This window comes from Eutrigla gurnardus (assembly GCF_963514095.1).
Source record: "Eutrigla gurnardus genome assembly, chromosome: 17".
NCBI classification, from domain to species: domain Eukaryota; kingdom Metazoa; phylum Chordata; class Actinopteri; order Perciformes; family Triglidae; genus Eutrigla; species Eutrigla gurnardus.
The window spans coordinates 20,502,731-20,515,667 of NC_139928.1; the positions used below are offsets into that span (position 1 = coordinate 20,502,731).

The 12,937-nt window shown below is 41.0% G+C and overlaps 1 protein-coding gene across 1 annotated transcript; it reads right to left on the bottom strand.

The window, feature by feature from the left end:
* Window positions 1-722: 722 nt before the first annotated feature.
* On the bottom strand, window positions 723-2,881 carry LOC311027485 (uncharacterized protein; the record flags this gene model as incomplete). The annotated part of the gene is made up of 2 exons (XM_084031507.1): window positions 723-2,118; window positions 2,689-2,881. The coding sequence occupies 2 exons, from the start codon at window positions 2,879-2,881 to the stop codon at window positions 1,274-1,276; spliced, it is 1,038 nt and encodes a 345-aa protein (XP_083887633.1). The 3' UTR covers window positions 723-1,273.
* Window positions 2,882-12,937: the final 10,056 nt, after the last annotated feature.

Below are 12,937 nucleotides of genomic sequence, written 5' to 3' on the forward strand. Positions count from 1 at the left end.
CACGCCGTTAACCAGAATATTAAAAAGAAGTGGACTTATCATGCTTCCTTGAGGAGTTCCATTCTCCACCTCAAACTCATCTGATAGTTCATTTCCAATCCTCACTTGAATTGACCGGTTACATAAAAAGTTCTTGATCCAGTTAAACATTCTCCATCTGATTCCAACGTCATAAAGTGCAATTAATAACCCTTCCCTCCAAAGCATGTCATATGCTTTTTCAATATCCAGAAAGACTGCTACAACTGCTTCCTTATTTGCGATGGCTTTCTTTATGTCCATGTCTAAACTTTACTCCACACAGAAGAACCTGAACCACCATGCAGCTGATGATTCTGATTACTATTCCCCAATTCTAATAATAAAGAAAATGATAAAAAAGCTATCCATCATATTTGTCCTATTCGTCACTGAGATAGAAATTCATAACACCATATCTCATGGATTATTTCCCAACTTAACTTCCCTGAGACTCGGTGTCTATAGTATTTATCAAAAGCCTTTAAGCTTATAGTTAAGATATAGATATCTCATCAATGAGATCAAATATATTTCCTGTATTTAACGATAGGGCGTGGAAAGAGACGACTCAAAGGATTAATTCTCTGGATTTATTTCTGTGTATCAGAAGAGGTGATGCACAGCAAGATCATTTCCATAAGAAACATAAATAAAAACATTAAAGAATAAGTTGTGCTGTAATGATGGGGCAGACACAGACCTGACATTCATCCACTTTATTTGTATCAATGCTGATGTACACTTACAAGATCTTGACAGGACCGTGTTCACAGAGATCCAAAAAGCATAAGTATGCATTTCTACCAGACAACAATTATGTGATCATATAATAGCACAAATAAGAACATCAGAAGTCAAAAATATTTAAGAAATCAAATAAATCGTCAAAAATACGTCATGAAAACTAATAATTATAAAAATACATAGAAAAAGTAGGAATCAGTCAAAAATACTGGCCTAACATTTTAGGAATCCAGCCTGGTTTATCTGTATATTACCCACAATCATGAGCGTGTTCTAGTCCTGCTCTGTGTTAAGTGTCCAGAGATAACTTCTGTTTTGATATGACACAATGAATAAAATGTTATTGGGGGGGTTTAGCTCAGGAGGTAGAGCGCTCGGATGGCAATCGCAAGATTGCCGGTTCGATCCCCAGCTCCTCCTAGCTGAGTGCCTGGTGTCCCTGAGCACCTGCACTTCCATCTTCTTCTCCTGCAAATCTAGATAGCACAGTGCAAATGTCACTTCATTGCTATTGTTGATTAACCGTCAACGGCTGGACTCCTATGTAACTGAAAAGTTTTTCTCCTGTATGAGTTCTCATGTGTTTCGTCAGAGTGCCATTCACAGTGAAACCTTTACCACACACTGAGCAGCTGAAAGGTTTTTCTCCTGTATGAGTTCTCATGTGTGTCTTCAGAGTACTATTTTCAGTGAAACCTTTACCACACACTGAGCAGCTGAAAGGTTTTTCTCGTGTATGAGTTATCGTGTGTCTCTTCAGAGTACCATTTTCAATGAAACGTTTACCACACACTGAGCAGCTGAAAGGTTTTTCTCCTGTATGACTTCTCATGTGTCTCTTCAGAGTACTACGGATGCTGAATTGTTTCCAACACTGAGAGCAGTTAAATGGTTTCTTACCAGTTCTACATCTGAAATCACTGTCAGAATGATTTTTCAAAGCTGTTAAACCTGACCGAGGTTCTCTGGTCTCCTGCCAATCAGCACTGTCATCAGTCTGAGGTTCAGAAGAGTCTCCAGTCTTGTCATCAGTCTCAGGTTCAGAAGAGTCTCCAGTCTTGTCATCAGTCTCAGGTTCAGAAGAGTCTCCAGTCTTGTCATCAGTATCTGTTTGTAAATGTGAATCTGAGTTCCTGGCTGGTTCTGGTCCCCCACAGTCCTCTTCATCAGCTTCTGTTTCCATCTGTTCAGTTGAGTCTCTGGCTGCAGCTGAAACCAGCCCTGAGGACTGAGGTTTCTCTTCATCTTCTTCACTCTTAACAGGGACAACAGTCAACGGGAACTTGATACCAACCTCCTCCAGGACTCGATGCTTCTCTCCTTGCTGACTGGTCCAGAGTTCTTCCTGTTCTCCTTTAATGTGTAGGGGGTCTGGGTCCTCCTGGTCCAGACTGGAGCTCCAGTCCTGCTGCTCAAAGGGAACCTCTTCTTTAGTCACCAACAGCTGCTGGACGTCTGCAGGAAAACAATAAACACACATACAGAATATAGAGACGTTTCAAACAGCTGAACAATCAGTCACCAGTACACTGTTTTTTTTCTGAAACCAAACAGGCAGACAGAAACAAACTGCAAAAATACAATGCACCAGCAGTAATGCAGTCATCAGCAGCTTGAGATGAATACATTTGTTACAGTTTTTCATAATTGTTAATAACTTGAAACCTTCCAACTTTTCATCTAAACTGTAAACACAAAACCCAGTTTTCAAACTACATTCACAAAACCTCTGATTCTTCTGGATAAATCAAACCATCACATACTGACTGTAATTGTGTTTAACTTCTGCAGCCTGTGGTCAGCATAATGCATCAGAAGTAAACGTTTTGGTCCTATGCGTGTTGCATGTTACCTCCTGTCACACGTTCACGCAACTCATATTAGAACACTGCCATACCTAACGTATAAAAAGTAAGCACCAACCTGCTCTGTGTAACCGGACTTCAGGCAGGAAAACAGCGTCCAGTAGCTTCCGCTGTCGCTCGTTCTCCTCTTTAGAACGAGAAAGTTCCTCCTCGTATTCTGCTACCGTTCTTTCAAACAGCCCAAATATCTCTTCAGCAGCCGCACTTAGTCGCTGCTCCACCAAAGCTCTCATCACTTGGACTTTACTCATTTTCCCACGACGAGAGAGACGTTTTGACTCCACACAAACTCCGTCAAAATCTGTTTCCAGCTAGCATGCTAAGCTAACTAGCTTAGCTTCGTAGGCTCTCGGGAGATGATTCAGAGTTAAAACATTCAGAATAAAAGGTGAAGAGTACAAAGTCCATCCAGACAGGTTTATCCAGACATACAGAGACTCTGATGGACCAGTACTGGTGAAGCTAACAGACACTTTTTCAACACCACGAAGGAACTCTTCTACTGAAACCAGGCGCCATTGTTGAAGATGGAACATCCGGGTACGCTGCGACTTCTTCTTCTGCTACTTCTTTAGTTAAGGCAGACTAGACGCAGCTTTGGCGTAATGCTCCCCCTACAGTTTGTTATTAACAACTACATCAAATCCTTTTGTACAATCCTGTTTTGTGAAGATAATCCACCAATTTCTTTGTTTTAACCCAAGAATCGAGATTTAGATGTGTGCGCATGTTAAAAACAGTTTCCCCATCTGCTCCAAGTTTCTTGAAGAGAGTCCTTCTCTGACTGGAGTATATTTTGCCCTGGAGTAGTACATGTTTCACTGTCTCACTATCTCCACACTCACATTTGCCATCAGGATGTTTACCAATCAGAGCCAACCCACTCCTCAGCCCACAGTGTCCAAGTCTCAGTCTTGAGATTACTACAGAGTCTTTCCTACTGCACCTGTAAGTGCACTCGTCTTTACTTATGCTTTCCTGCACTGAAAAATATGCCCTTCCTTTCCTTTCCTTCTCCTAAGACTTTTGCCACTTTTCTTTTAGAGACCTGTTTATTCTTTCACTATACTCTGGTGCCCCATATTGCAAATTTATTTACACACTTTTTATCAGGTCTGGACTTGGATTTAGCTCCTTAAGGTTGCTGTTGAATCACTGCATATGATTGAATTTCCCTGTTTATTGTCCTCAACCCATCTTAATGCCAACAGAACTGCCACCATTTCTACTGTGAAGACTGACATATGATTTGATATTCTATATCCTTTTTTATATCCAATTTCAGGTATGCTAATACCAACTGCCACTTTCCCACTCTCATGATCTTTTGTATAAATTTGTAGGTGGTTTCCCCATTTTAGTTGCTGCCAGACTGTTACCTCCTTTACTACGACCTCTGACATCCTTGATTTGCTTTTATTCAAAAGCTTTAGGTCAACAATGGGATCTGGAACCAACCATGAAGCCACAGCGGGACGACACACACTTATGTCCACAATTCCAATTTCCTGCGCCACAGATTTGAATTTTTCTCCAAAATTAGTTTTAGTCCTTTTTGACGTTCCCATAAACTCCCAATGTTCACTCAGAAGGTTCTTTGTTGGTAACATTGTATTTTGTCCTTTGAGCTTCATTAAATATCTCAAACCAAGTTTATGTCTCCTGATTTCTAACGGCATCTCCCCCATTTCTATAAGTAATGCTGATATTGGAGTTGTACTGAATGCTCCACAGCACACTCTTAGGGCTTTTGCTTGGACGATGTCAAGTTTACTGATCAAAGAAGGAGCTGCTGATCCATAAACCATACTTCCATAGTCAATAGCTGATCTTATCATTGCTCTGTAAATCATCATCATTGATTCTCTATCAGCCCCCCAGTCTGAACCAGCCACACACCTAAGGACATTCATTATTTTCCCACACTTCACCAAAACCATTTCAACTTGTTTGTTCCCTGTCATCCTTTCGTCCAGCCACATTCCTAAAAATGTAAAATACTTGACTGTTTCAAGATTATTATTATACAATTGTATTTGCTGTGTCAGCATACCTTTCTTATTTCCAAACACCATATATTTAGTTTTATCTGTAGAAATTTTAAAACCCCAATCATTAGCCCACTCAGTCATTTTCTCTAAAGCACCTTGAATTTGGTCAAACAGGTAGGGGAGGTTCCTCCCTCGCTTCCAGATAGCCCCATCATCTGCAAATAATGAAAAACCAAATCCTTTCCCCACTCTACTAAACATGCCGTTAACCAGAATATTAAAAAGAAGTGGACTTATCATGCTTCCTTGAGGAGTTCCATTCTCCACCTCAAACTCATCTGATAGTTCATTTCCAATCCTCACTTGAATTGACCGGTTACATAAAAAGTTCTTGATCCAGTTAAACATTCTCCATCTGATTCCAACATCATAAAGTGCAATTAATAACCCTTCCCTCCAAAGCATGTCATATGCTTTTTCAATATCCAGAAAGACTGCTACAACTGCTTCCTTATTTGCGATGGCTTTCTTTATGTCCATGTCTAAACTTTACTCCACACAGAAGAACCTGAACCACCATGCAGCTGATGATTCTGATTACTATTCCCCAATTCTAATAATAAAGAAAATGATAAAAAAGCTATCCATCATATTTGTCCTATTCGTCACGGAGACAGAAATTAATAACACCATATCCCATGGATTATTTCCCAACTTAACTTCCCTGAGACTCGGTGTCTATAGTATTTATCAAAAGCCTTTAAGCTTATAGTTAAGATATAGATATCTCATCAATGAGATCAAATATATTTCCTGTATTTAACGATAGGGCGTGGAAAGAGACGACTCAAAGGATTAATTCTCTGGATTTATTTCTGTGTATCAGAAGAGGTGATGCACAGCAAGATCATTTCCATAAGAAACATAAATAAAAACATTAAAGAATAAGTTGTGCTGTAATGATGGGGCAGACACAGACCTGACATTCATCCACTTTATTTGTATCAATGCTGATGTACACTTACAATATATTGACAGGACCGTGTTCACAGAGATCCAAAAAGCATAAGTATGCATTTCTACCAGACAACAATTATGTGATCATATAATAGCACAAATAAGAACATCAGAAGTCAAAAATATTTAAGAAATCAAATAAATCGTCAAAAATACGTCATGAAAACTAATAATTATAAAAATACATAGAAAAAGTAGGAATCAGTCAAAAATACTGGCCTAACATTTTAGGAATCCAGCCTGGTTTATCTGTATATTACCCACAATCATGAGCGTGTTCTAGTCCTGCTCTGTGTTAAGTGTCCAGAGATAACTTCTGTTTTGATATGACACAATGAATAAAATGTTATTGGGGGGGTTTAGCTCAGGAGGTAGAGCGCTCGGACGGCAATCGCAAGATTGCCGGTTCGATCCCCAGCTCCTCCTAGCTGAGTGCCTGGTGTCCCTGAGCACCTGCACTTCCATCTTCTTCTCCTGCAAATCTAGATAGCACAGTGCAAATGTCACTTCATTGCTATTGTTGATTAACCGTCAACGGCTGGACTCCTATGTAACTGAAAAGTTTTTCTCCTGTATGAGTTCTCATGTGTTTCGTCAGAGTGCCATTCACAGTGAAACCTTTACCACACACTGAGCAGCTGAAAGGTTTTTCTCCTGTATGAGTTCTCATGTGTGTCTTCAGAGTACTATTTTCAGTGAAACCTTTACCACACACTGAGCAGCTGAAAGGTTTTTCTCCTGTATGAGTTCTCATGTGTCTCTTCAGATGTGCATTTATAGTGAAACCTTTACCACACACTGAGCAGCTGAAAGGTTTTTCTCGTGTATGAGTTATCGTGTGTCTCTTCAGAGTACCATTTTCAATGAAACGTTTACCACACACTGAGCAGCTGAAAGGTTTTTCTCCTGTATGACTTCTCATGTGTCTCTTCAGAGTACTACGGATGCTGAATTGTTTCCAACACTGAGAGCAGTTAAATGGTTTCTTACCAGTTCTACATCTGAAATCACTGTCAGAATGATTTTTCAAAGCTGTTAAACCTGACCGAGGTTCTCTGGTCTCCTGCCAATCAGCACTGTCATCAGTCTGAGGTTCAGAAGAGTCTCCAGTCTTGTCATCAGTCTCAGGTTCAGAAGAGTCTCCAGTCTTGTCATCAGTCTCAGGTTCAGAAGAGTCTCCAGTCTTGTCATCAGTATCTGTTTGTAAATGTGAATCTGAGTTCCTGGCTGGTTCTGGTCCCCCACAGTCCTCTTCATCAGCTTCTGTTTCCATCTGTTCAGTTGAGTCTCTGGCTGCAGCTGAAACCAGCCCTGAGGACTGAGGTTTCTCTTCATCTTCTTCACTCTTAACAGGGACAACAGTCAACGGGAACTTGATACCAACCTCCTCCAGGACTCGATGCTTCTCTCCTTGCTGACTGGTCCAGAGTTCTTCCTGTTCTCCTTTAATGTGTAGGGGGTCTGGGTCCTCCCGGTCCAGACTGGAGCTCCAGTCCTGCTGCTCAAAGGGAACCTCTTCTTTAGTCACCAACAGCTGCTGGACGTCTGCAGGAAAACAATAAACACACATACAGAATATAGAGACGTTTCAAACAGCTGAACAATCAGTCACCAGTACACTGTTTTTTTTCTGAAACCAAACAGGCAGACAGACAAACTGCAAAAATACAATGCACCAGCAGTAATGCAGTCATCAGCAGCTTGAGATGAATACATTTGTTACAGTTTTTCATAATTGTTAATAACTTGAAACCTTCCAACTTTTCATCTAAACTGTAAACACAAAACCCAGTTTTCAAACTACATTCACAAAACCTCTGATTCTTCTGGATAAATCAAACCATCACATACTGACTGTAATTGTGTTTAACTTCTGCAGCCTGTGGTCAGCATAATGCATCAAAAGTAAACGTTTTGGTCCTATGCGTGTTGCATGTTACCTCCTGTCACACGTTCACGCAACTCATATTAGAACACTGCCATACCTAACGTATAAAAAGTAAGCACCAACCTGCTCTGTGTAACCGGACTTCAGGCAGGAAAACAGCGTCCAGTAGCTTCCGCTGTCGCTCGTTCTCCTCTTTAGAACGAGAAAGTTCCTCCTCGTATTCTGCTACCGTTCTTTCAAACAGCCCAAATATCTCTTCAACAGCCGCACTTAGTCGCTGCTCCACCAAAGCTCTCATCACTTGGACTTTACTCATTTTCCCACGACGAGAGAGACGTTTTGACTCCACACAAACTCCGTCAAAATCTGTTTCCAGCTAGCATGCTAAGCTAACTAGCTTAGCTTCGTAGGCTCCCGGGCGATGATTCAGAGTTAAAACATTCAGAATAAAAGGTGAAGAGTACAAAGTCCATCCAGACAGGTTTATCCAGACACACAGAGACTCTGATGGATCAGTACTGGTGAAGCTAACAGACACTTTCTCAAAACCACGAAGGAACTCTTCTACTGAAACCAGGCGCCATTGTTGAAAAGAGAACATCCGGGTGCGCAGCGACTTCTTCTTCTTCTTCTTTAGTTAGGCAGACTAGACGCAGCTTTGGCGTAATGCTCCCCCTACAGTTTGTTATTAACAACTACATCAAATCCTTTTGTACAATCCTGTTTTGTGAAGATAATCCACCAATTTCTTTGTTTTAACCCAAGAATCGAGATTTAGATGTGTGCGCATGTTAAAAACAGTTTCCCCATCTGCTCCAAGTTTCTTGAAGAGAGTCCTTCTCTGACTGGAGTATATTTTGCCCTGGAGTAGTACATGTTTCACTGTCTCACTATCTCCACACTCACATTTGCCATCAGGATGTTTACCAATCAGAGCCAACCCACTCCTTAGCCTACAGTGTCCAAGTCTCAGTCTTGAGATTACTACAGAGTCTTTCCTACTGCACCTGTAAGTGCACTCGGCTTTACTTATGCTTTCCTGTACTGAGAATATGAGTCTTATATATAAGACTTTTGCCACTTTTCTTTTAGAGACCTGTATTACGGCTAAGCTGGACCAAATATAAAAACTACTAGCCGCGGTGGGCTGAACACGGGAGAAATTGTTGACGAGCACACTTCGTTTTATTCTTGCTCTCGAAGCACCTTTATTTTCATATCACGGCAGCGTACATGAGCTCCAATGGTTTACAAACGTCCGTGCAAGGTTAATAAGGTAGGACTAAGTGAAGCACAATGTGATGTGACAGCGTAGCGGTCAACAGAAAATTTCACCCCCGTGGCTCACCCCACGCCATGTTCAGACGCCAACTGATGAAATCAGGTGAGTGCAATTACAAGTAACCACGGATCACACGCCCACAGTGACACACCCCTACCCACGCACCAATGCAGTGTCCACATCCACAACCAAACACACACAGACTTACATACGGATCCTACAACCGCCACCATACCGGAAAAAAACTCCATACAGAAGAACCTGAACCACCATGCAGCTGATGATTCTGATTACTATTCCCCAATTCTAATAATAAAGAAAATGATTTAAAAAAAGCTATCCATCAAATTAGTCGTATTCGTCACTGAGATAGAAATTAATAACACCATATCTCATGGATTATTTCCCAACTTAACTTCCCTGAGACTCGGTGTCTATAGTATTTATCAAAAGCCTTTAAGTTTAAAGTTAAGATATAGATATCTCATCAATGAGATCAAATATATTTCCTGTATTTAACGGTAGGGCGTGGAAAGAGACGACTCAAAGGATTATTTCTCTGGATTTATTTCTGTGTATCAGAAGAGGTGATGCACAGCAAGATCATTTCCATAAGACACGTAAATAAAAACATTAAAGAATAAGTTGTGCTGTAATGATGGGGCAGACACAGACCTGACATTCATCCACTTTATTTGTATCAATGCAGATGTACACTTACAATATATTGACAGGACCGTGTTCACAGAGATCCAAAAAGCATAAGTATGCATTTCTATCAGACAACAATTATGTGATCATATAATAGCACAAATACGAACATCAGAAGTAGAAAATATTTAAGAAATCAAATAAATCATCCAAAATACGTCATGAAAACTAATAATTATACAAATATATAGAAAATGTAGGAATCAGTCAAAAATACTGGCCTAACATTTTAGAAATCCAGGCTGGTTTATGTGTATATTAACCACAATTATGAGCGTGTTCTAGTCCTGCTCTGTGTTAAGTATCCAGAGATAACTTCTGTTGTTATATGACACAATGAATAAATTCTTATTGAGTGAAACCTGTCACTTCCATCTTCTTCTCCTGCAAATCTAGATAGCACAGTGCAAATGTCACTTCATTGCTATTGTTGATTAACCGTCAACGGCTGGACTCTTATGTAACTGAAAGGTTTTTCTCCTGTATGAGTTCTCATGTGTGTCTTCAGATTTCCATTTACAGTGAAACATTTACCACACACTGAGCAGCTGAAAGGTTTTTCTCCTGTATGAGTTCTCATGTGTGTCTTCAGAGAACTATTCACAGTGAAACCTTTACCACACACTGAACAGCTGAAAGGTTTTTCTCCTGTATGAGTCATCATGTGTCCTTTCAGATGTCCATTTTCAGTGAAACGTCTACCACACACTGAGCAGCTGAAAGGTTTTTCTCCTGTATGAGTTCTCATGTGTCCCCTTAAATCATACATTCTAATGAAACCTTTACCACACACTGAGCAAATGAAAGGTTTTTCTCCTGTATGAGTTCTCATGTGTGTCTTCAGAGTACCATTTAGAGTGAAACCTTTACCACACACTGAGCAGCTGAAAGGTTTTTCTCCTGTATGAGTTCTCATGTGTCTCTTTAGAGCTCCACGGATGTTGAATTGTTTCCAACACTGAGAGCAGTGAAATGGTTTCTTACCAGTTCTACATCTAAAATCACTGTCAGGATGATTTTTCAAAGCCTTTAAAACGGACGGAGGTTCTCTGGTCTCCTGCCAATCAGCACCGTCATCAGTCTCAGGTACAGAAGAGTCTCCAGTCTTGTCATCAGTCTGAGGTTCAGAAGAGTCTCTAGTCTTGTCATCAGTATCTGTTTGTAAATGTGAATCTGAGTTCCTGGCAGGTTCTGGTCCCCCACAGTCCTCTTCATCAGCTTCTGTTTTCATCTGTTCAGTTGAGCCTCTGGCTGCAGCTGAAACCAGCCCTGAGGACTGAGGTTTCTCTTCATCTTCTTCACTCTTAACAGGGACAACAGTCAACGGGAACTTGATACCAACCTCATCCAGGACTCGATGCTTCTCTCCTTGCTGACTGGTCCAGAGTTCTTCCTGTTCTTCTTTAATGTGTGGGGGGTCTGGGTCCTCCCGGTCCAGACTGGAGCTCCAGTCCTGCTGCTCAAAGGGAACCTCTTCTTTAGTCACCAACAGCTGCTGGACGTCTGCAGGAAAACAATAAACACACATACAGAATATAGAGACGTTTCAAACAGCTGAACAATCAGTCACCAGTACACTGTGTTTTTTTCTGAAACCAAACAGGCAGACAGACACAAACTGCAAAAATACAATGCACCAGCAGTAATGCAGTCATCAGTAGCTTGATATGAATACATTTGTTACAGTTTTTCATAATTGTTAATGACTTGAAACTTTCCAACCTTTCATCTAAACTGTAAACACAAAACCCAGTTTTCAAACTACATTCACAAAACCTCTGATTCTTCTAGATAAATCAAACCATCACATACTGACTGTAATTGTGTTTAACTTCTGCAGCCTGTGGTCAGCATAATGCATCAAAAGTACATCACAGGGAAACACGTGTTTTTGTAAGTGAGAATGTGTTTAGCTTCAACTAAAAACATGCGTTTAGGCCACCGACCTTTAGGTTCAGAGATTAGGATTTAGTCTTTCAGCAAATGTGAACAACTGTAATACGGATGCAGAAGTAAACGTTTTGGTCCTATGCGTGTTGCATGTTACCTCCTGTCACACGTTAACGCAACTCATATTAGAACACTGCCATACCTAACGTATAAAAAGTAAGCACCAACCTGCTCTGTGTAACCGGACTTCAGGCAGGAAAACAGCGTCCAGTAGCTTCCGCTGTCGCTCGTTCTCCTCTTTAGAACGAGAAAGTTCCTCCTCGTATTCTGCTACCGTTCTTTCAAACAGCCCAAATATCTCTTCAACAGCCGCACTTAGTCGCTGCTCCACCAAAGCTCTCATCACTTGGACTTTACTCATTTTCCCGCGACGAGAGAGACGTTTTTACCCCACACAAACTCCGTCAAAATCTGTTTCCAGCTAGCATGCTAAGCTAACTAGCTTAGCTTCGTAGGCTCTCGGGAGATGATTCAGAGTTAAAACATTCAGAATAAAAGGTGAAGAGTACAAAGTCCATCCAGACATGTTTATCCAGACACACAGAGACTCTGATGGATCAGTACTGGTGAAGCTAACAGACACTTTCTCAACACCACGAAGGAACTCTTCTACTGAAACCAGGCGCCATTGTTGAAGATGGAACATCCGGGTGCGCAGCGACTTCTTCTTCTTCTTCTTTAGTTAGGCAGACTAGACGCAGCTTTGGCGTAATGCTGCCCCTACAGTTTGTTATTAACAACTACATCAAATCCTTTTGTACAATCCTGTTTTGTGAAGATAATCCACCAATTTCTTTGTTTTAACCCAAGAATCGAGATTTAGATGTGTGCGCATGTTAAAAACAGTTTCCCCATCTGCTCCAAGTTTCTTGAAGAGAGTCCTTCTCTGATGGAGTATATTTTGCCCTGGAGTAGTACATGTTTCACTTTCTCATTATCTCCATACTCACATTTGCCATCAGGATGTTTACAAATCAGAGCCAACCCACTCCTCAGCCTACAGTGTCCAAGTCTCAGTCTTGAGATTACTACAGAGTCTTTCCTACTGCACCTGTAAGTGCACTCGGCTTTACTTATGCTTTCCTGCACTGAGAATATGAGTCTTGTATATAAGACTTTTGCCACTTTTCTTTTAGAGACCTGTATTACGGCTAAGCTGGACCAAATATAAAAACTACTAGCCGCGGTGGGCTGAACACGGGAGAAATTGTTGACGAGCACACTTCGTTTTATTCTTGCTCTCGAAGCACCTTTATTTTCATATCACGGCAGCGTACATAAGCTCCAACTGTTTACAAACGTCCGTGCAAGGTTAATAAGGTAGGACTAAGTGAAGCACAATGTGATGTGACAGCGTAGCGGTCAACAGAAAATTTCACCCCCGTGGCTCACCCCACGCCATGTTCAGACGCCAACTGATGAAATCAGGTGAGTGCAATTACAAGTAACCACGGATCACACGCCCACA